The 25290-nt window shown below is 40.2% G+C and overlaps 1 protein-coding gene across 9 annotated transcripts in view; it reads right to left on the reverse strand.

Annotated features, from left to right (window-relative positions):
• The window catches only part of ACBD5 (acyl-CoA binding domain containing 5), a 62253-nt gene that overhangs the window by 12760 nt on the left and 24203 nt on the right, over nt 1–25290 (reverse strand). For 6 of the 9 annotated variants that reach the window (XM_075062273.1, XM_032786194.2, XM_032786191.2 and 3 more), the window contains 8 exons: nt 19311–19448; nt 18261–18470; nt 13960–14066; nt 11942–12218; nt 9208–9407; nt 8767–8817; nt 8348–8457; nt 4466–6149 (listed from right to left, as the gene is read on the reverse strand). In XM_075062273.1, coding sequence (XP_074918374.1) covers nt 6098–6149; nt 8348–8457; nt 8767–8817; nt 9208–9407; nt 11942–12218; nt 13960–14066; nt 18261–18470; nt 19311–19448 — 1145 coding nt within the window. In that variant the 3' untranslated portion in view covers nt 4466–6097. Of the gene's footprint in view, nt 1–4465; nt 6189–8347; nt 8458–8766; nt 8818–9207; nt 9408–11941; nt 12219–13959; nt 14067–18260; nt 18471–19310; nt 19449–25290 lie in introns of those variants that run through there. The other 3 variants (XM_075062272.1, XM_032786195.2, XM_032786193.2) reach the window with 2 other exon arrangements.

A 25290-nucleotide genomic window follows, 5' to 3' on the forward strand; every position in this document is an offset into this window, starting at 1 on the left:
CTGTGTTTCTGCCAGATGTTAAAAAAAATCTTTGCTAATGAAAATATGAATTATGTATATTAGTCTATATAATGTGTTGCAAATTGATTAATTTGAGAACATCATAAATTCAATTTCAATAAAACTTGAGTTAAAATTAGGACTTTCAGTATTAAGCCTTTTAATGAGGGATCTAATCTGTATTTTAATATATTGGGAAAATACATAGATTATGTTTCTCATAATGCCTGATTTGTCTGTTAAAACTGTTTTCCTTTATCTTAGATGGAAATCACTATTAAACAAAATTTCTTTCTTTTAGTGCTTACAATTTCATTCAATTCATTACAACGTTTTTAGTTTCCTGCTTCAATGTCTGCTATGGTGGGGCGGAAGGTTCATGCTGTACCATGGTATAATCCAGCTACTGTATCCCAAAACTGATCACTATGCTAGCAATCATCGTGTGGCTTTTCAGGGCATTGCATGGAATTGACATTTCAGACAAAGCAAGTAGATTGATGACCATTCATTTCCCATGCTTCCTGGCACACAAGGCTAGTGAATGCAGTGTGAACTAATCTAGAGTTGCCAGACTTCCTGTTCCAAATAGCCAAGAAGGGTGTGAGAGAGAAGAATCACCCTATGTGTTGTCCCAGAAGCCACACAAGAGATCAGACAGTTGCAAAATGTCACAAAATTACAATTGTCAAGACATGTTTGCATTGTAATTTACTGGGGACCTGTGAAAACGTGGTATGATGAACACATTGGAATGTTGAGATGTCAGAAGCCACACTATAGTTCTTGTCACATTGATTGAAATGTCCCCCAATTTCTGCATATTTGCAGATCACTGAATCTAGTTTGTGCATGTAGCAGCAATTTAAATGGTGACAGTTTTCTAAATGTTGACTATAATAGGTATTTATTACTTCACATGATTAACAGAGGACTATTTCTGTCAGTGAGATAAAGAAGCTGCAGATCATAACAGGTCCTTTATTGTAAGAGAAATGTAGCATTTGTAGCCAATTACCTCAAACTCTCAAAAAAAAATCTTAACCTGAGATGAAGTACAGCATCTGAAAATGTCATGAGATTAGTTTGGTTTTTCATTAGTTAGGTGTGAGAAAACTAGTCTTTTTTTTTAATGAGAAATACAGCTTTATGGTGCACTGTCATCTCTCCAGAAAAGTCTATTAGCAAACTGTTGAAGTTGAATGCACTAGCTTATATTCATCAAGAAAATATTTAACAAATACCAAGGTTGTCTAATTTATAAAGAATCACAAATTTGAGCTTTTATTTAAAGACCTTTCAAATTAATTACAATGTGCATTGTGAACTACAGAACTATTTGAAGTTTAATCATCTTTTTACATAGTCTAATGCATTAATATAAAACTAGAAATCAAACCACTGTAAAACATGTATAAACAAGAACCCTAATATCTATCCATTCTGTTTCAAAAACTATCTCAAGGAACCCAATTTAAATGTTTATATATTTTACCATAATAAAGTCTTGCAAGTCAAAATAATGACACATGGGAATTTCATTACACTGTGTATAAGTTTTGTAGACAAATCAGAGAGCCGAGTGTATTAATATGAATGGTATGCATTCATTATAAAACATTTTTGCACAGGGTCATATTTTTCTTGGTCTGTACAGCTGCATAATGTGAATTCTCAATCTAATTCTATTAAATATCTTGATTTTTTGGTTACTATGCAGACAATGGAATTAAGACTACATGTTGACTAAACAAGTTGATCCAGCAAATGCTTTCTTCAAAACTGTTTTAGCTTTATCCTTTTATCATGTATTGTTTCAAAGATTCATCGTTACCCATTTAACACCTCCCATTTTCCCATGACAGAAGCATAAAACAAGAGGTTTGGAGGCCTTGGACAAATTTAATCTTCTTGTAACTAGTTATCTCAATCATAACACAGGCGGTAGAAGAGGCTTTTGGTCCCTGGAAGCTGTGGAATGCTGCCTCTGTGGTCTGTTGTGCATTTGATAAGCCAGTTTCTTTTGAGGCCCCTTAGTTTCTATGCACTCCATATTTGTTCCATAATCTATACACAATTCCAAAGCTTCAAGCTGACCTCAAAGTCAGCTTAGTTCATGTCAACTGGACACACAGTTAACCTCAGGAAATGTCAAGTCCACTGAAATCACTGTAGTTAGAGTCATGGCTTTCAGGCACTTAGCTCTGTAGCCAACATCACTATTAATCAGACTCTGAGAAACTTTTCATCTATTATGGCACAGACAGCTGGGGTCAAGAAGCCTTGGAATGTTGACTGTACCTTTTTCTGACTGAGCCCAGGCTTTAGTAACCTTGAAACCCCAGACTCAACTATTAGAACCACTCCCATACCTGGGAGAACCTAACCCCTGCGCCTCCAGTCAGTTCTGGAACTCACTTACCATCATTTACAAATGAGCTCAGTGGAATCTTTTAAGCAGCTGATGTTTGTTCATGGGCTAAATTTAACTGGTTTGGTAAAATAAAACATTTTACTCTGTTTTCTGTTGAACACTGGAACCTGTCCTTTATGAAACTGTGTGACCAGCCAGCTAGCACTATACTTTCTTACCAGTTTGTTTCACAGTACCTTTATGCTATTTCACCTCTTCTACCTACAGCCTTAGATTTCATTTTGACACTTCTCCTCCCTTAAACTTTTTTGAAACCTGTATAATAAAAATAACCCTTTTAAAGTTCTCAGCAGGAGCACCCTTTACATGGGGGCTAAGTATCATGCTGAGGTTCAAGTGAAGGACCAGTCTGAACATTTTATATAGTGTATGTGGTTGAGAGAAAGAAGTTTGTTGCTGCACGTTTTGCTTCTGCCTCCAACCTCTCACCCCCAAGCACTAGATTTAAATAAGTACTTAGAACAGAGAGGGTCAGTAATGTCATTGATTCTTCCTCAATTTGCAATGTTTTATCTAAGTGATAAGACAGTCTTCAAATGCTTTTATAAATTACTCTGCCCCTGTGCAGTACTAGTTTATTTTTAATATTTTTCTGTCCTCTTCATGTGTAGGCACTGGGCCATTGGCCAATCATGTGGCACCCCCTGCCCCTATTCTATACAGCTGGTAGTGCCTAGGCTTTCTTTCATCAGCTGCTGTGGACAGGGGAGAGCAGCACTACTGCTTCTGCCTTGATTACAGGGTCCCTAAGTCTTTTGCCTTCTGTGACTATCTTTCTTGTGCCTTTCTGATATAGCAGGCTAATCTGGTCACAGGAGCTAGATTTGGTATTCTTCAGTTCAAGGGTTGCTTGTTTGTATTTCTAATCATCTGCTAAACTCTTCCCCCTGCAACAGTCTCCTTCCCTGACATCGATATGCAAGCTGCCACTGTTCCCATGTATCTATGGGAACCACGGCAAGGAGCTATCTCTTGATTTGGCCCCTACTAGGCACTCTGCACCGGAAGTACCACACCTCTACATGACAGTGTAGTTACTTTGACGAGATCTAAGTAAAATGGAAAACAACCTTCACTATCCCCAAACCCAATTGTGGCTGCCGGCAGCTAAGATTTGGACAGTACCAGTTGGGGTAGCATACTCAATTCCTCCAGCCACTGATTCATTTAGAGAGGCTTTCAAGAATTAAAGCTATGATGCCCTTCTGTCATTTGTCTCGTAAACCAGTATCTCTGGCCCTGTGGAGTGGCAGAAAAGAGTCTGTTACAGGAAAAGAAAAACACTACAGATGAGTTGGAAAGAGGCAAGAAAATGATCTATGGTGGCCTTGTGGTTCCTCGTTATAGCTGCTTGCTGGGTGGGGAGGTCTAGTCTCAGACTCCCACTTTAATCCAGTCAATTAGACCGTCAATGAGGTCTACAGCCATGTCTAGTGTAGGATATCTACCTAGGCTGCTAGTGCTGCAAGAGCACAGGGAAGCAGCATTAGTGGAATTATGGTTTCACTTTGTATTAAAACTTACAGGAATTTGCTTCTTTCCATGAAATGGTATGGTGGGAGGCTTAGTAGACACTTATGTACTGAATACAAAATGATGCAGTAGTAAAGCAGATATTCTGTGTGAGGAATGTTTCTACATTTGTTAAAGGCCTTTTTTAAAAAAGATGAACTGAGTTACTCTGTGCAGGCACTAATAGCCAGACACACACAAGCAGGGTACAATGGCTGTGGTCATCTGCACCACTATTTGCTGTAACTGAGGGTGCAGTCACACATTTTTGAAAAAACACGATAGAGTAATTAGCCTCTTCTTGCTCAGTAATCAATCTTAATTCTTTCACTGTCTATAATACAACAATCAACTATTTAAAATACAAGCAGAATAGCTTCATGGAGGCCTAGAATCTCAACCATAGCAAAAATTTCTATTGTAGGATTGGTTTAATTCAGATTTAAGTTTTCAGCATGTCCAGTCATGCTACGTTTGTTTATACGTTACACCAAAACAGCTGCTTGTGAAGACATGCTATCAGAGCTGTTCTCTTGTCACTTTATTTAGTAACTCAGTTTTACATCAAAGATCAAGAGGGAGAACATTTTTTTAAAGTATTTAAAGACAAGATTAAAATCATGTTCTGTTAAACATGGCAGAAACATTAAATCCTATAATTATATCTATTTTATACAGTGTAACTTGTATGAAAGAAGTGCTTTCCAAAACTATAAAATAAGAGACCTTACAGCATGTCTTATCCCAAGAGACATTTCCCATGAATTATTTGTAATGTATCACTCTGACTAAAGAATGAGACAGCAAAAAGTGTTTAAGATTCATATTTTAAATGTAAGTTATGGCATAATGGAATTTTTCTTCTTCATTGCAGATGCAAAGCAACCATTTTACTATCTAGGTCTGATTTCTTACTTTGTGCAGAAAATATCTTAATATACTGCTCACCTTCTCATAGATCTAGGCTATGTAACTTAGATACATTTTTTTTTAAAAAAATCAAACTGCAAAGCATACTTTGACCAAGCAAACTTCACAAGATTGTAATATATTCATGTTTATACTGATAAAATTTCTATATATGAATAAATACCACTGGAAAGGATAATCAGCACCAAAATTAGCATATACATTTTGGAAAATATTTGAATGCACTGGGAAGGATAAAAGGAAAATATGGAAACAGATGTTTTCTCACCAGTAGGTTTTGGGGTGGGAAAAGGCCACATAGATGTTGGGGCTAGATTAATTCATCTATCCTTTAAATAACTACTACATAAAATAATAGCTTACACAGGACTAAACTTTGTAAAATCTTACAAATATTGGGTGTAGCTAGTTTTCATCTTGTATTTTAAAGCACTATGTGCATAAACTTCATGTCTCAGTTAAAATGAAACCAGTTAGCAGTAGAGAAAGATATATGAATGAAAAGTATTATTCAGCGCAGCTTCTCTCTATGGCTCCTTTACACCATACACTGCTCTCAACGTTATAATCAACAATCCCCATGTTACTACTGTGTCTCTAACATGCAAGATGCTAAAGTGGTTTTGGTTTACATATAGTGCAATGAATGGCAGGATTATTCAGTCAAATATTTGATTCCACCTATGGCTGATGTACAAAGAAATGTACCCCACATCTGTCTAGCAGCAAAATAGACCAGTTGAGCCCTTCAAAGCTACAACATTACATGCAGCCTTTCAGCCACCTTATAATGTACGCACAGGACTTATACTGTCTTCCCAGTCACTGCTTCTATCGCACAGTATGTAACATGAAAGAAATCTGAATTACTGAAATTGCAAAATCATCCTAATGTTAAAGTGAGTTTTACAATTTTCTATTCCATATATACAGGATTTTTTTCTTTTTACAAAGCTGACATCCCCCTCATTATTAATTGCCATAAAAAAAAATCAGTCATATCTACAGAATACCCAGCCAGAAATCCATTTCAAAAGATTAATAATTTAATGTTCATATGGTTTGAGGATGGGATAATTATTTATTTTACTTGTAATCTAGGAGCAGTGGATCATTCAAGTATCAGTAATGTTAGTCCTTAAGTAGTTAGCTCCCAGGTAATGCAAAAAATTAAATTACTACAACCGAAGGAAGATTTAGCCATCACAGATCCGGAGGCTCTCATGTGAATTCTGAATTCCTTCTCTCTCCAGGCTGTCCCAGTCCCAGTAGTCTTTAAGCAAAATCAAAAATTAAGTTCTCAGTTCATTTTCTAAAAGGAACCAAACATGTAATTAGTTTAACCCCACTTCCTTAGCTTTTGAAAAAAAAATTAGTGGTAAAGCCACTTAAAAACTTACTTATGTAAGGACTTTTCACTTAAAACAGACATGATGTGAATACAAGCAATTAACATTATGAAACTAATTACATATTAAACCCCACAATTACTTGAAATTAGATATAATGTCCTCCCTTTACATACACCATACATTTCTTCACAGTATACATTTGTATATTAAACAGAAAAAGATGATCAGATTTAAGAATGGTGCACAGGTGCAAAGGGTCAATTGTTTTTCAAAGTGATTAGATCAAAAGTTTCTTAATTTACCAGTGATCAGCCTGCATGCTTTTTAAAAAAAAAACCCACAAAAACTGTAAGCAGGTTTTGGGGTTTTTTTTTAATCATAATCCACACAGTTATTATATTTGGCTGTAACTATACCTTAAAAGAATCTGACACTGTAGGAGATCTCTCGATTAAATTAAAACAAAATACAAAAATAACGAGGCACAATAGCAGCACATTTTCTCCTCCATTACCACATAACTCAACAGTAAGCGTGTGCATGTGCACACACATACACACACCCCACTCACATTTCCACCAACCAAAAGTAAAAAAAAATCCCTTCCAAAATCCCAGCCACCTCTGTGCTCCCAAAACAGATCGGCTTTGCAGCATACCTGGCAGATCAAGAGATTCAACTTCTGAACTCCAAATCCTTTGGAATATAAAAATGCTACCATTGTGCAACATGTCCATCCCCTCACCACACTATAGCTAAGATCCTCAGCACAGATCTTCCACATGGCAGTGCACTGCTCTTATACTAAACAGACAGGCTGTCCACTTCATTTGTTTGGTTTTGTTTTTTAAATTAGTACAAAAATAATAGAACAAAGCCTGTTGCCAATGTTGTTAGGGGAGTGTAATGCCCATGTAGTATACTTATTTGAGGAAATGGGATAAGAGAACCCTTAACTGCCAGTGTCCATTTCAAGTTTATGCTAAAATGTGTGAGCAATGGTCATTTTTCAAAGTACAGATGTAGTTTGATCAAAGAATAATTTAACACAAATCTAGTGAGAGAGATCTGCAGAAAGATATGGATTAACGAGTTTAGGACAAAGGATAACACCATTCTAAGACAATGGAGTCAGCAGTGAGGTCTGGGTCTGGATCTAGTGTTTAGAAAACACTAACTTGAGCTTTCCATGCTTAGCTAGAGAAGGGAAATAGAGGAGATTAAGTAGGGTTTGAAGGGTGCTCCTCTTAATTAAAGCAGTGCTACTGTCATTTAGCTAAAGGAAGTAGAAAAGAAGCCCAAGATCACTTGATCAAAACAGAACAGACATGAAGGTATTCAAAACATTGAAAAATACATACTGGTTATAACTATAAAAGTAGTAATCCAGGTGCAGATGAGATGATAGTGAGAGAAAGTAGCTAGAATAGGAAACTGAACATTGAACGCACTGGAATTCCGTAAAGGAACCATCTCCATTTACAGGGAGAAATCTGTTTGCTAGGCAAGAGCAGAACAAGAAGAGGATACCAGAGACTCCTGCATAACAATGGAGGTGGTTCAGGAGGATATCATGGGCCACAGCCTAAGGATGTCAAGCAGATGGGAGCCAGCCAGCCTCAGATACCTAAGGATACTCACTGGAATTGGTATGTTGTTTCATTTTGCACAAAGCTTATGGTAGCTAATTTTGAATTTCTTGCTGAACATCCATTCTGTTCCTCTTTGGGAGCAAAATCACATATCTTCCTACTCCAGTCTCTTCCAACGGCTCTGGTACATGGTTAGATTGAGCACCCCATCCTTAGCACTGGGAGTTTCACTGGTACTTAGAGTAGAACTTTCAGCAGGTTACATCCTGGATAGTGAAAGCTCATGGAAATGTAGGGTTATTCAGGGGCACCAGCTATAAATCTACTTAATGTTTTGACACTGCCCATGTCCTCTATTCATGTTATACAAGCCTTGTGCAATGTAAGACTATGTTCATCATTGTTTATGAATGCAAAATCTTCGTTTGTGCTCATCCCTATGTGTAGAGTAGTGTACTGTCTAAAAAATGAAAACAAATATACAAGCACATGCTCTGCTGAGTAAAAGTATACAAATAAATCTTCACCTTCGCCTTCTTTGAAAGTATACATGCACCAACCACTGGGCAACAAAGGGCCATACAACAGCAAAGGCTAAAGTGCCAGGAGAAATATCAAAGGGCCACCACAATGGTCTCTAAGCAAAACAAAACACAAATTGTGGTCACCAATTTGTACCAGTACATTAGATGCTAGTACATAAACACACTTTAAATACTACTGGCTCAAAGTGCAAAAAATTAGAAACTTGCATAGCAGAAGGAAATAGTTTACACTTAATTTTAAAACTGATTTATTGAATCATTTCTTCAGAGACTAGATTATAAGAGCTCTATTTTACTCCTTGTAGTTCAAGGAAAAGGCAAAATTTAAAGCATGTAAGAAATCTAAAGCCATTTTATCTTGTTCCAAACACTGCCTTTTACAAATATGGAAAAAATCTTACCTTAACAGATGAGGCAGGTTGTAAATTTGACTGTAGCGTCACAGATCTTGCCTTTAAATACAAACCAAGGCTAGTTAAGTATCAAAATGGTACTCTCTGACCTCAGATGGAAATTAATACAAATTTCTATAGGAATGCATTGACTTGCAACGGAAGGACCAACTAATATAGTTAACTTAATGTGTAGAAGTGATACAAACTCTATTATGGTGGAGACTAGATACAACTACACTTCACAGTTCAAAATAAAAGATTTGAAAATTTCTTTAATAACTTAGATTATAGACCTAATTCTTACTTTATCTTAAAACGCATAGAAACTATCCAAAATATATCCTTGAGAGACAGCTTTTCAAGGCATAGCCAGTTAAGCAACATGGATTGATTTTTCTTTAAATATAGCTTCCCAGGAAAAAATATGTAATCTGGAAAAATTGTTACCTGGGAGGCTGTCAGTGCCTCCAGTGTATGCAGTCTCTGAAGGACGTTCTGCATGTCTTCTTGTAACCTCATGAGCACTACTGCAATTTGTTCATTGAGGCTGCCCCTTGGTGCTCTGTCTGACCCCCAGCGTTCTCCATCCCCTCCACTGCCCATCTGTCCACCTTGAGCACCATCACCCAGAGGCTGCATCCTATGCCCTAAGTTTTTGAGGAAAAAAAACAAAACAGAGAGAAGCTATTGCCTCTACTGAAAATGTTTGGTTATACTGCTTTATCATTTCCCACTTCCCCAACCAAGGCTAACACTTATATCCCCTATTTAACTTTAAATTCTTGTAAAAAAGAACCAGGATGTTATTACAGCAGTATTTGTGATGCTATCGTAAAGGGTCTATAACTATAAACGTCATTTGCAGGATCTTCTTCGAGTCCCATCAGTCAGCTCAACAGTGATGATGAGGCCAGATGAAATCTTTCAACCATTTTCTGTCTTTTACCAGCGTCATGGCTTTGTTTATCTTTAAACCTTTTTATTCTATGTCATTCCTCACTTTGTCTATCCAATGCCTTCTTAGACGACTTCTATTTCTAATTTCTTGCATTCACGTATGTATCGCCACATCTGGTATCCTTTCCAGGTCCATTCTTGACACATCTAAGACCACACTGGTCTTTCTTGAATCTGCCATAACAGAGTTATTTCTTGCCCGAGCCATTTTCTTATCACTTCATTTTTCTTATTCCGCAGTCTTGACACACACAGCATTCCTCTCAGTCAGTTCATTATGTTCGTCAGCTTTCCTCATACTCCAACATTCTGACCAATACAATAGTATCAGCATGACAGCTGCCTCATATATGCAGTCATATTTTTATCTAAACGTCTTTTGCCTTCCAAATCTTGCAGAATTTTCTAAATGCAGTAGTGGCTAGTCTGAGTCTTCTTTTCATGGCATCTTTGTGATTTCCATTCTCTGATATTAGTCCTCCAAGATACACAAATGTTTCCACTTGTTCTAGTTCTTGGTCTCTGATTTTGATCTTTACCTCTTCTTATCTTCCAGCTGCCATAGTTTTTGTCTTCTCCATGCTTACCTTCAATTTGAGTTTTCTGCTTTCCATGTTTACCTTGTCAGTTATTCTTGAAAAATTCTCCTTGGTCAATATCATCTGCAAATCTAGGGTTATTCACTGTCCTCCCACATGAAATGACTCCTCTAGTTTAATCACTCAGTGCTACAGCCTTTACTGCTTCCAATACTAAGTTTAACAAATCTGGGGATGGAGTGAGACACAGATACACATTTACACTCATCCTGATGACTTCATATTCATGCTTACGTGATTTGCAGCCTAGTGTATAAAGAAACCATACAGTACAATGGGTATGAAAACTTCATGCAGATTTCAGCAAAGTTCCCTAAGCTAAGCAGTGATCCTTCTGCCCAGTTGAACAGAGACAGTGAGGCCCGTCCTGTCATCAAGGGTAGGTGAGGAAAAACTAGGGAGGTCTTTCATATATCCAAATGGAATGTAGAGGACACTTTGGGACAGTGAGGAAGGCAGAAAGGGGGTGAAAAAAAAGACATTTGCATCAAGCTTAAATTTCTCTTTAAATTTTTTGACCTTAGTCTATTGAGGTTCTGCTAGGAAGTAGCAATCAAGAAAGGAGGTAGGATAAATAATCACATACCATGTCCATTCTAGTTTTTCAATCTAGAGATAGTGTTAGGATTCTTCTTAAAAATCTCTGCTAATGATAGTCTGTACTGCCAGTTGGGAAAAAAGAAGAGGACCAGCTGTTGTGATTTATTTAAAAAAATAAAATAAGCCACATGACTATTACACTAGCAGCAAACCTCGGCAAGGAATTTTCATATATAGCATCATTTGCTCATTTCACGTGTTTGCTAAAAGCCTGTAATTATCATTCATAGACATTTCTTCCAAGTTTCCAATGAACAAACTAGCTTTAACACTGGCCACATTTAAACCAATGGCAGATATCTGATTGGGTAGAAATGCAAGTTTTTAAAGAGGAAAAGAGTGCTGCTTCCATATCATAATTCTCAATATTGTTAAAAACAACACAGGTAGTAAGAGGTGGGGGGGCGTCCCTCATATATTGAAGATTTTGGCTACTAAATGACTGCCTCATATCTTAGTTATTTAGGCATTATATTAGTATAAGGCAAACAGCTATGGCCAAAACTGACAAAATTAAATACAATACCAAAAATGAATATTTTAATGAAGTGCTCCATTCTGATACAGTAAAAGTAAAAATACTTTGATGCTTAAAATGTACCTTGTAACTTGCAGCGAAACTCTCCTGTCTCTACATTTATAAATCTAGTTTGAAGAGGAAGTGAACGATTACACTAGTAAAACAGAAGAGTGCACTGAGTGATACTTGGAATTCAAGGTAAGCCAAATCAGAACAGTCCACTATTAAGCTCATGAGGCTGACTGAAGCACTCTCCAGTACAAGAACACACTTTTCTGACTCTTTATTATGAATAAAATAAAATAAAAAAAAGTACTCTAAATGCAAAGGTTAATTGTTACCACTGGAATTTAGGAGTGCAATATTTATTTATCCAGTTATGGAACAAGGTGGGATGAAAACATTATACAGCATTGCTGCCTTAGTGTTCAATCTTGACAAATGACTCAGCTGATCTATATGCGGAAGTATAGTGAGAAAAATACAAACGATGCACACACAGTACCTCTCCCTCTTCTGACTCCATGGAAATCCACCTTTTCTCCGCCTTTCTTCTCTTTGTGAGGGCCTCCATCGCTGCTTTTGCCATCTTCTCCCCCACACTTGACTTCACCTTTTCCTTCAACTGCTGCTTCTGTTATATCCTCCACTCTAAAATTTTCAGAGGGCAGGTGAGCATGTTCAGGAAAACCAGCATTTTCCAACAGATGACTGTGATCTACTTCCAAGAAATGGGATGAATGCTGTAAAGGTCCTTTGGCTGATGTAATCATTTCCAAGGGCTACAAATTAACAGCAGCATCTAGTTAATCTTAAAGTATGTGTTCTGTAAAATCTGACTGTTACCAAATAAAAGATGAAGTATCCTCTATCCACCTTTTAAAAAAAGAGCTTCCCCATTGTTAAGGTTTTGCTTTCAATAGAAGCAATCACCACCCTACAGAAAGTTTTCAGTATTTTCTAGATGTCCTTTTCAGGTTAGAAAGACTATTTTAGAGGTAAGAGGAGATTTACCTTAATATACCTGTTGGTAAAATGGGGATAGCTTGTTTATCTACCATCTCAGAGGTATTGAGGTTCAGTGTTTGTAATTTGTAAAAAGCTTTAAATAGTTAAAGCATTCTAATTAAATTATAAGAATTATTTAAATGCCAAATCATTCCATTTGGAAATAACAAAACTTATGTGCCTTCTTTTAGTTAGGATTAGTTATTAAAAATTTATGAATATTGTAACAGTTATCTTGAAAACACTGTTCAAGCTGTAAATTGCAAGGGACGTTATTTTTAGATATTACATTATTAAATATTGTATCTTTTTAATTACTAAAAACTAAGCTTCAGAAAAAAAACTGGACACTATTCAATTTCTCCTTCTAAGACTAGGGAATTCTGATATGAAAAAGTGCCCTGACTTCAGCTAGGGCTGGCCCTCTTGTCAGAATGCAAATCACATGAGCCAGCTTGAATAGGCAGCAATTAAATTGCAGATATATCAGGACATGCACTGTCATTCTGTTTAGGAGTATTTAGCCATCAGCTTACACCTTTCACAAAACAATCCTTGCTAATATCCTTTAATCAACTATCCTCTCTAAATTTGCAATACTATAGCATTTAGACTATACACATGAACACCTGCTGAAAGGCAAGCCATGATGATAAAGGCCAGAGAAATGGATAGCAGATACAAACTCATTCCCAAGTTCACATGGCAGTTTGTACTGATACCTCTTTAGACATGTAACATATCCTGTCCAGTTTGAGGGGAATGTTTTACTGATCTGTAGTCAAGCCCTTTGACCTACAGAAGCACACAAGCCAAACAAAAAGGCTAATGCAGTGTTATATTACCCCAAAAAATTGGCTGGAATTTTTTTTTAAAACTGAACTCAGAATGCCATTCATTCCATGACCCACATTACTTTCCTACCTCATAGGGTATTGTGAGGCACTCAGATAGTATGGTCAATGGGGATCATTTAATTTAGATAAGGAGAGACTAGAACATTTAATTAATTATTCATTTGAAATCAAAAAGGAAGCTCACACATTTTCACAGTAGAGCAGTGGTCCCTAACCTTTTTGGCTGGCGGGCGCCAGCCGAAGGACCACCGTGGCAGTGGAGCACCTGCCAAAATGCCGCCGAATTTCGGCGGCATTTCGGTGGCAACGCCTCTCGATGATGCTGCTTCCCGTCAACAAGCAACATCATCGAGAGGTGTCCCCGCCAAAATTCGGGAGCGACGCCTCTTGATGACGTCACTTGTCGACGGCAAGCGGCGTCAGTGAGAGGCGTCCTCGCCGAAATGCCGGAAAGTGCTCTCCCGGGGGCCATGACGCGGGCGCATTAAGATGCCCCCGCAGGCACCACATTGGGGACCACTGCAGTAGAGCATTGAGTAATCCATGCACATCTTCTGTTGTTCCTGTTTATATAAACCGGAGCTGTGAAACTCAATACATTCCATTTTAAAAATTTACCCATTAGTGTGAAACTTCAGGGTTTTGTTGCTTTTTTTACCTCTTCTTGTCCAAATTGTTCCATAGAATCACAAAAAACTTCACTGTCTGAATCACTTGTCAAGTGCTGAATTCCTGAGACCTCTTCAACACTGTCTTCATTTGAACCTATACATAATTGATACACGCCCAAACAATAAATACAATAAGGCCAATTCTGACAAAGAATAAGGAAATGACTCAATAGTCAAGTGAGCTACACTTGACACCATTTTGAATGTGGTAATCTTGCATCATAGGAGTAAAGATTAAGAATAGGAGTTACATAGTTACACATTATAAAACTACTTTTATTGAGGAGGAAAAAATAAGTTCAATACCTGGATGCTGCTGCTTTGAGTAGATGCAGCTGTGTATTTCACTTAGGTGTGTGCACATTGGGGCTGGAGAATTTTACACAGCAGTACCCATAGAGGGGTGGTGCTAGCTTCTCGTGGCCATAGCCCCTGCCCTGACTAGATGAGGTGGCTCTGCCGTGACCCCACCCCCTCAGTTCTTTCTTACTGCCCGTGGCTGGAGTCAAGGCTGTGAAGTTTTCAACCTCACAATCCTCTGTTCAGTGACTTCTTTTCCTAGTAGTATATAGTTCATTAGTGATCCTACTATAGGATTAGTTAGACTTAGTGTTACTTGTAGTTCCAGTGTTCCCTCATAATACCCTTACCAGGGTTTTAACATGGTCTGTCATGGGTGTGTGGGCAATCCCCAATAATGAGCAAGCGCTGCTTGCTGTGTCTAGATGAAACCCACATCAAGGAGTGGTGTTCAATTTGCAGATTGTTCACGAAGCAGATTCAAGTGGCAAGGAATCTTCATCTGAAGCAGCACCTGCTCAAACAGGCCATGCAGCCTGCTTTGGCACTGAGTCCATCGTCAGATCACAGGTTGCCTTCTGGTTCAGAGAATGCTGCCACTTTGCGTCCTGGAGCTGGTGCCTCTCTGAAGAGACAGAGGAGTCATTGTCCTTGGCAAACTCGAGAGGGAAAGTCGCATAAGACCGTCCAAGTCCACTGCAGGTTCCATGGGGACTAGTCTCCCTCCTCCAGAAGGAGCATGGATCGGTAGAGGTTGAATGGTGGTGCATGGGATGAAGCATCAATACCTCCCCAGCACCATGCAGGGAGGTCAGAGATCCTGTACCTTGACTCCAGCTCTGGCCCCAGTACTGACGAGGGTGATGCCAGCACCAGCTAGTTTCCTGGCGGTAGTGTATCAGGCAGAAGTGGGTGTCCTCTGCCTTTCTGTCCCAACTTTTCCCTTGGTCCAGAACTTTTTCAGGGCTGTGTCCTTTATAGCCCTGTTGGCAGGGCAGGCTGCTGAACCTATGCGTCTGTTGGCGATGCACCCCAATGTTTCCCTAACACACTCAATGGAAATGGGGCCAGTACCGGAGTTGGCACAAGGGACCTCCTCAGCACCAGGATACTTCTTCCGTACCCCCATGGCTAGCACTGCCAATGTTGCTGTGGCAGCAGTCACCGCCCTCCACTTTGGCACCATCAGTTACTTGGGTACCGATGCTGACTTCAGGGTCAACATCGCTCCCAGCACTGGAAACAACGAAGGCATACTCAGTGCCAGCATTACTGTTTCCACCATCAGCACTAGTCCCCTCATTGTTCTGGGCTACGGAAAAGTCAGACTGGCTACTCGCACCCTTAGGGCTGGCCTCACCACAATCTGCTGAATGCTGAGATTCCTTGGCATCCGAGTCAGACTCTTACTCTTCCTACTCTCCATTGCCCGAGCAAGGGCCGTTCATAGAGCACTATGGGCACCAGGACTGGTTCTCATCTCGTGGTTGGTTCACAGGCCCTAGCCTGGCAGCTACAGGTTACCAATGTCTTATCCATAACAGTCGCCTCTTCATGGAATCCACAGAGGTTCTACTCCTTACCCTGCTGAAAGCCAAAGATCACTGGCCAGGTCTGTAGTTGTGACTGGTGATCTGCCACAGATTCAGGCACTGGTGAACCTTCCCCTCAAGAAGCCTCGAGAGTCATCCCACCCAGGCTCAGTCCTAGAGCAGGATCGGCTCTGGCACAGTTTACACAGTCAAGACGTGGCAGTTTTGCATCAAGGAGAGTATCATGCCGATAGCCAACCACTTGCCTGAGGTTCAGAATAATCTTGCAGACCATCTCAGCAGGAATTTTTCCCTGAGTCACGTGTCTTTCCCTGAGACAAGCATCCTCCAGACTATCTTCGTAACCAGGGGTGTTCTGACGATCAACCTATATGCTAAAAGGGATAACAAGAAATGTCACCTGTTCTGCTCTTGAGGAGGCCTCAGTCCAAGCTCCCTGTCCTATGCCTTCCACCTCTCAGCTAGCAAGTGGCTCCCTTCTATGCCTTTCCCTTGATTGCAATCATCCCACAGGTCATCCTAAAGCTGAAAGTGGATTGGACTAAGCTCATCCTCATTGCCCTGGCATGTCCAAGGTAGTGCTCGTTCTCCAACTTTCTTGTACTGTCAGTTCAACCTCCCATCCCTTCTTCTGTATCCCAACCTACTCACTCAGAATCACAGCCCACGTTGCACCCCATGCTCACCTCCCTGCATCTCACATCCTGGCTGCTGCATGGCTGAATGAGGATAAAGTGCACTGTTCAGCAACTGTTCAGTAGGTTCTACTCAACAGTAGGAAGCCTTCTACCAGGGCTGGTCTCTTCAGCAAAATGGAAACAGTTTTCCATGTGGTCATTGACATGCAGAATTCAACCGAAGCTGGTTTCCATCCAAGACATCTTGGAGTACCTGCTGCGCCCTCAATTGTCAGGACTTGTGCTTCGTTCATTGAAAGTGCATCTGGCAGTAATATCAGCATTTTATCCCCCTATTCAGAGGAGATCAGTCTGCTCCAATCCCATGGTAGTAAAATTTTTAATGGGGCTTCTTTGCCTGTATTCTCTGGTCCAAGAGCCAGTTCCTCTGTGGGACCTTAACATGGTCCTAGCGGCACTGATGGGATCTCCATTTGAGCCCCTAGCATTTTGTCCCTCTCCACTATTGTGTCAAAAAGCTGTGTTCCTAGTAGAAATAACATTCACAAGGGAAGTGTGAAAGTTGCAGGTTTGATGGCAGGGCCTACTTACACACAATTCTCCAAAGTCAGGGTGACTTTATGACACATCCAAATTTTTTGTCTAACGTGGTTTCTCAATTTCATTTGAACCAGGTGGTATAATTACCTTCATTCTTTCCTAAGCAGCATTCATCTCTGGAGGAGCAGCATGTCCATACATTAGACATCAGGCAATGTCTAGCTTTTTATCTGGACAGAACTAAACTATTTTATGCTTTGTCTCGCTTGTTTGTGGCATATGCAGATCATATGAAGTGTCAAGTTGTCTCTTCACAGACATACTCTAGATGGATAACATTCTGTATCAAGACTGCATACGAAACAGCTTCAACTTCTCCCCCTCAGCAGGCACAAGCTCATTCAGTGAGAGCATAAGCAATGTCAGTAATATTCCTCAGTGACTTTTCCATATTGGACATTTGTAGGGCTGCTACCTGGTCATCCATTCATCCATTTATGAACCATTATGCCATTACTGATTCTTCCAGGGTGGATGCAACCTTCAGCAAGCTGGTCCTACAATCCTTGTTCAAGTAGACTCTGTACCCTGCCTCTTGTAGGGTAGGAGGGTGGGAAGAGGGGGTGTGCGTACTGCTTGTGCGTCACTTAAGAGGGATATGCAGTTGCATCTACTCAAAGAAGAAGAAACATGAAAGATGTGCATCTACTTAAAGAAACTGTAACTGTGATTCTCCAAGATGTGATGAAGATATATATTGAGAAGCATATTAAGCTTTTATGGGGCCCTGGGCCAGAGCAAGTGGGGGCCCCTCCCCACACCTTCCACCAGCAGTTCCTCCCACCCTCTTGCAAGGGAAATGGGATTGGGGCACGGGGGGCTTGTTCCACTCTGCATGCCCGGCACTCCTGCCGCGGAGCGGGGTCGGGGCATGGGGGCTTCCTGGGTGCCAGGTGGGCAAACAGGGACAAGCTACTGCCCCCTCACTCCACTCCCCAACCGGAGTGCCAGGCATTCAAGTGGAGGGGAGCAAGCAACCCCACTCCCCGGCAGCACCACCATGTGGGCAGGCAGATGGGGGCAAGCCCCTACACCCTGGAAAAGTGTATATAAACCTGGACTCTAATTTTAATTATATTTAATTTTCTTTCTTTAACTACAGAACCTTTAAGAGCACCATTGAAGCTCTCCAAATCCCTGAAGTAAGCTTTGATCAGAGAATATGCAAATGACAATGTACTCATGTGAGGACAATACCTTGGTGACCACTGTTGTTAGTTTTTCCCGTTAGTGCTAGGCTTTGCTCCACTTTCGTTATTTCTTCCTCTACATTTAAGCCATTCAGGGCAGATTTAGTCTGGATGCCATTCTGCATTTCTGGAACAAAGTTGTCCTTATAACAGCCATTAGTGACAATACTTTCCAAATCCTTAGATGCTGCTGAGTCCTGCTTTACATTCTTATAGTCTGTGAAAGAACAAGGAAACCTTGCAAATAAAAAGCCACATGACTTATGGTACAAAACACATTTTTACAGATAGTTGACTTTCTGATCTGCTGCGTATATCTTGTATGGTCTGAATCAAATTTAGATTACATTTTCACTTGGAGTTAGGTTCACAGGGTTAGTTCTGCGCCTTTAAAAAAAAATAAGCTTACATGCAAAAAAATCCTAAACTTTCATTCTACATAGCAAGCAAAACAGGTATTTTTAAATATAAAAGTAGTAAATCCACTGTAGCCCTCATCAGTTAGTAAAACTAAGAGGATTATTAAACGGCTAAGTTTTAAATGCATAGTTTCTCTTGGTTTTCATATGAGACTTGTATTTTCCCAAAATCCCCACGAACACACAGAAAAAAGTCCTCACTAAAAAACTTTCCTTTTATCTTTCATTGAAGAAGAGGAAGAAATAGGATTTTTAATTCTGTGGTTGTATCCCGTGCACCCACATGCACTCACAGCCGCCCACAAGATAAACAGGTCCTAAACATAAAACAGAATAACCATACACAGCACACTTTAGGCCCTCATCTTGTAAGCTGTTATGTGCAGATACACCCCAATGAAATTAATGAGGCTCTCTATATATGCAGGGCTCTGCCTGTATGAAACAGGTTTTAGGGTTGTTGTCCTTAGTCCTTCACCTTGTAGGTCAGATTGAAAGGTGATCCCATTCTTCATATGTATTCTTCCGTGCACTTTGTATAAAACAAAATAAACCTGCTGATGTATCTCACACATGACATTCAAGATACAGCCCTTTGTGTTGGAAAAGGTATAATAGTTCAGGACTAGAAACTACACCTTTTTCACTTTGTTGTATTTCTTTTTCCTCTTCTTCATGACCCTCTTCCTCTTCCGATTCTGCTCCACTGTCACTGCTCTCAGCTTTACCATTCACGGCCTTTGAATTTGGTGTGGAAGTCATAACATTACCAAGGTCTAAAGACAAATTTTAAAAAGACAAGAATTTTAGTATTTAATTTAAAGCCACAGTTTAGAACAGTGTTATTTAATAGCTATTTCTGGAATTTTCAGACTAGAACATTTCTTCAATATGCTCCAATATGCTCAAATTAATTCCACCCTATCTTATTTCATTTTTTAAATCATCCTCCTCCTTACTGTCACTCACCACACAACGTCTGTGTGTAACTGCAATGAATTGCTTCCTCTGAATCAGATCAAAAATAGTCTAGGAACTAACTGGCAAAAAAAAAACACTATTCTTGCTATGCTGCTAACATCAAAGAGGTGGAAAATATTACCCTGTGTATAGCACTACCGCAGTGACACTATAGGGAAGACTGAGATTGCCATTCTGTTCTAAGCCTATGCGTCTATATTTCTTTAAAAGTTCCCATTGGGTTTAAATGTCTCAAGTTTTCTCTCAGCCAAAAAGTGAATTTTGGAAAAAATGTTTAGTAAAACCCCATCCACTCCTGTGAGTAGTATAAATGTGAAGAGGATACAGTTTTTCAAATTTATTTTGGCATTCTAACACAAATGGCTTATCTTTACTACTTCAGCTGTACTATACAATAAACAGACATCAGTGAAATCAACTGGGTATTCTCTTTTAAAAACAACAGGAAAGTCAATTGAGAATATTCTCTCAATTCTAACACACTAGACATATATTAAGACATACACTGATGTCAGGCAATAAAAGTACAAAATAAGGGGACAGAGTTACAGTGGGACCCTTAAGCTTTTGAACTTAACATCAGGCTGAACTCTTGTCTGTTTTAATTGTCAGCCTTATCACTGTATTAGCCTAGTTTTTACATTAACTTTGTCAGAACCATGAAGGAGTAACTCTTCGAGTTGCATAATATACATTTACATTAGACATATTAACCCTGCTCTAATATTTTCTTTGCTGCAATGTAATTTAGTGTTCAGAGTTTTCTACATAAACTAACCTTCAGGTGGAGAGGGAGGGAGGCAGGCAGGCTAGCCGCACTCCTCTAGTTTCAGGAAACTATGGCCTAATTTGATCACTGTCAAGAGTATGAGTGAACATATGATCTCTTGCTCCCCATATTCCTATTCAACAAAACTTGCTTGTAAGGAAACCTGTTTTGCAAAATGGAAAGTCCCAGCATTTTCCCAATATATTACCATTGAACTGTGCCCCATTTATAGTGAAGTACAACTGAGGATATTTTATATTGGGGCAGGGGAGATGGGGAGGCTAATGATGACATTTCTTAGGTCCCCTGCAACGTGAACAGGAGCAAAAGGCAGGGAAGCTTTCCTGCTACCACCTTTCCCCATGAAGTAAAAAGGTGCAACCAAGTACCCTGCCCAGTCATGTAGGATCTAAACAGGGAATACAAGGATAGGAGGTGGCTCCATGCATCATGTTTTTGCTGAGATCTGGAGAGGGAGAATTAAAATCTGGAATCTTTGACCTATACCAAGATTGCTGTTAAACCACAACCTCACCATAAGTGCATTCTATGGTATTTACTCTTTTCTTTTTGTACTGTAGAGGCTTGCTGTAATTAAGCACTCTCTCTCTTCAGTGAACTCTAACCCCCACCAGAACAAATACTAAAGAGACCTTAGCCATTTGCGATGGGGCTAATGTGAGCAGTATGTTATCAAAGCTGGAATTAGGGAAGGACACCCAGGTAAAAACTATACTCTTATGAAAAATGTTATGGAATATCTGAACAATCAGGACCTTTGTTTACTTCTCACCCAAAAGGTCACGTGCAGCAGCATAGTGCTCCCTAAGATCATGCTGAGGCATCAGTTCAATGCTGAATCACACGATAGCTGGTCATCACCAATACTCCTGTAGTACCCTTGCTTTGCATGTTTTTCATCAGAGGTGTCCCACCAAAGTCCTGACCAGGTCCAATACTATTTAACTTAATATATCTCACAAGATCAGAACCCAAAGCAGTATGGCTGCTGGCATCCTCCTCCTTATCCTATACCACCACCAATGTAACAAAACTAACTTTGTACATGATAAACTGAAGAATATAATGCTATTCAGTACCACTAGCCAGAGCTACTGGACAGTATCCGGGGCTCACATGCCATAAGAGGGTCCTGGCTACCTCTTGAGGAATCTGCTTTTATAGTAGAGGAGGAAGTGGCAGAAAGCTTTTTAAACCTGTAGGTCACTTTGGGCTAATTTTGAATTTCCCCCTTCCCACTTTTCCATTCTCATTACCCTAGTCAGACTGTTATTAGCCCTTCATGCTACTCCAGTGCCCCTGGCTTGGGTGACACAAAACTCCTCCTGATTTATTTTCCTCTTCTCACTCTGCTTAGTTGGGTGAGAAGAATCAGTCAAGTAGGATGTGAACCAGCAGTGCAGTAGCAGCATGAAGAACTACAGGAGGGGCAATGGCATAGAACAATTGGGAGGGAGTATTTAAGTAGGGAGCAGGACTGTAATGGAGGGAAGAAAGGGGAAAAGGTATACGAGTACAAGAAAAAGGCACAATGTCTTGCCAAACTTCCTGAGCCCTATACGTTCTTCTGTCAGCTATACAAATCACTAAAGCAATTTTGGAAGAGTAATACAGTAGGCACATTCCTAACAGGAACCCCACTATGCTGCTGTTTTGGGATGGTGACACAAGTCAGGATTCTGGCTTAGCACGGGCAATGTCCTTTTATCAAGAAGACCTGGTATACCTCTATTCACATCCCATCCTCAGGATTTTTCCATGCACCATTTCAAAAAGCTTAAATAAAATCTTTTGTCTTCTAGATTGGTAAATTTTTCTCTCATGAAACTATAACCCATCAATGGCAGTTTGTGTAATACTGCACATGCTCATTATCGTCATCTCATTATCATTACCTTCACTAATAACTGGCTGTGTAGGCTCCACACCTTAGATAACAGTGTTTTTTAAAATTCCCTTGAGACAGGCCATAAAATATCTTCTGCTTCCTTATACTATAGCACCGGGATGTTAAATAATCTTTGATATGCTAAGTTATGTGGCCTGCACAGTCATATCACCTTATGAAGTGACCCCTCAGTTCTCCTAAGCTAAGCAGGTTCAGGCCAACTCAGTTCTTAGATGGCAGACCTCAAAGAAACACCTAAATGCTGCAGGATGTGATCTTGGTAATTGAGCATGCGGTATTTTTTTCTGACCTTTTGCAATCATTACAGATCATATAGCACTTTGCTTCTGAAAATGAATGCTTAATGGTAGTGTCCTGGTTCACTTCCAAGCTACACAATTACATTTTGCCAACTTAAATTCTCTCTGCATTGCCTACAGAATTGTCTGCTTCCTTTCCTGAACTGCATCCTTCTACTGTCTTTCAATGAAGGGTGGTGTGATTACAGTGTCTATCACTTCTCATGAGATGTTGTGAGGCTTAGCTAATCTTGGTAAGGTCCATTGATCTTTGGATGAAAAGCATATAAAAAGGTAAAAGGTAGTATTATTTGTGCAGTCCATGGGACAGGAACAACTGAAAATTTGACATAATAGATGATTGTGTCAGAGTGCAACTCAAGCTCTCCTAATACAACGTGCAAATTACTGCTGCAAAGGAAGTTTTCATGGTTGTGCTCTCTGCCCAACACGTGCACAGTATAGCAGAGGGCTGTGCAAACATCTGCTCTACATATTGCAATTGTCACCACAAATAAATGAGAGACAAGAGAGGACTCTATGAAACAGAGATGGAACAAAACATTTTGAGCTCTCTCTTTACATTTATCAGTGTTTTAGCCATTCCAGTTTTAGATGTGGCTTTACATTTCCCAGAAGTGCCTTCAACACTTCCTATGAAAAATTTATCCCAAAGGCTGCTGGATTTTCTTGACAGTAAAATTTCCCCACTATTCACCCTAATTTTTCCCTTTTCTAATTTATTCTTCCTAATCTTAGTTATACCTTATAAATTGGTTTTCAAACTGTGGGTCACAACCCAGTACTGGGTCACAGAATGTAAGGCTCTGGGTCACAGCAGCTCTGGTCAGCATCACCAACCAGACTGTTAAAAGTCCCATCGGCAGTGATGGCCAGTTAAGGTAGGCTAGTGCCTACCTGTTCTGACACTGTGCTGTGCCCTGGAAGTGGCCAGCAGCACGTTTGACTCCTGTGTGTGGGGGGAAGTAGGGGGGTCATGGGGCTCTGCCTGCTGGCCCCACCCTGAGCACTGGTTCAGCACTCCCATTGGCCAGTTCCTGACCAATGGGAGCTGGGGGGAGGGGGGGAGGAGAGAGGGGATGGTGCCTGAAGGTGAGAGTCGCACATGTACCTCCGCTTAGAAGCCAGACTTGCTGCTGGCCATTTTCGAGGTGTAGTGTGGCCCGCAGTGCCAGGACAGGTAGGAAACCTGCCTCTGCACCTCCACTGACTATGAGCTGCCCAAGGTAACCCCATGCCCCAATCCCCTGAGCCGCCCCAAACGCGGAGCCCCTTCCTGTACCCCAAACCCCTCATCCCAGCCCCACCTCAGAGCCTGCACCCCTAGACCAGAGCCCTGACCCCCCTTCTGCACCCCAACCCTCTACCCCAGTCCTAAGCTCCTCCACACCCCAAACTCCTCATCTCCAGTTCCACTGGGTCACAGGCATCAACAATTTTCTTCAACTTGGTGGCCAGAAAAAAATAGTTGGAAAACCACTGCCTTATAATATAGTAAATAATCATTCTCCCTCCTTGGTGTTTATACCCTTGAAATCTTTGGAGACTGATCTTGTCCATATTCCTCCTGCACCTGAGGCACATCCAGAGCTGTTCTTATACTACACAAAAAACAAAAAAGGGACTTATTTGAATTCCAAACAGCTATTTGGTCAATCACATTCATGTCTTTTTATTCACTGTTTTTGAGCATTCACAAATAGCTTTTTGTTGGTATGAATGCTGTAGGAATGGCTGTTTGTTATACAAATACCTGTACTGATAAACAACAAAGCTATTCAGAGGAGATAGCTGAGTCTGTATCACCTTCCTGCTTTTAGTCTCACCAAGTGCAGAGAATAGGGACACCCACTCCTCCCTTATTTGCGCCATTCCCTCTCATAGAAAGAACCTTGGACTTTCAGAAATGTTCCCCTCCCACACTCCCATGGAGGGCAGACTAGCACCAAGTATCAGAGTAGAAGCCATGTTAGTCTGTATCCGCAAAAAGAACAGGAGTACTTGTGGCACCTTAGAGACTAACACATTTATTTCAGCATAAGCTATCGTGGGCTACAAACTCGAATTAATATGCAAATTAGATACAATTAACTTAGGTTTAAACAGAGAGACTGGGAATGGTTGGGTCATTACATTAATTGAATCTAGTTCCCTATGTTAAGTTCTCCTAACACCATCTATGGGTCATCTCAGTTATCACTTCAAAAAGTTTTTTTTTTTTCCTCCTGCTGACGATAGCTCAGCTCAATTGATTAGACTCTTCCTGTTGGTATGCATACTTCCACCTCTTCATGTTCTCTGTATGTATAAATATCTCCTGTTTGTATGTTCCATTCTATGCATCTGAAGAAGTGAGCTGTAGCCCACGAAAGCTTATGATGAAATAAATTAGTTCGTCTCTAAGGTAGCAAGAAGTAGGTATGTAAAATCCCTTCTGGGTGGGAAAGATGTGATCTGTGTCTGGAGGGTCCACTGCACCCAGATGGGCAGGAGGAGGGGCACAATTGCACTCCATGTTTTGCACCAGAAAAACTAAGGAATGGGGGGAGGGGGAAGAGAGAGAGAGAGAGAGAGAGAGAGAGAGAATGTAAAGTCCATTTTAAAGCAACAGAAAACTGGATCCCTGGGTAACCTACACC

This window comes from Chelonoidis abingdonii, chromosome 2 (genome assembly GCF_003597395.2).
Source record: "Chelonoidis abingdonii isolate Lonesome George chromosome 2, CheloAbing_2.0, whole genome shotgun sequence".
In the NCBI taxonomy this organism is placed as follows: domain Eukaryota; kingdom Metazoa; phylum Chordata; order Testudines; family Testudinidae; genus Chelonoidis; species Chelonoidis abingdonii.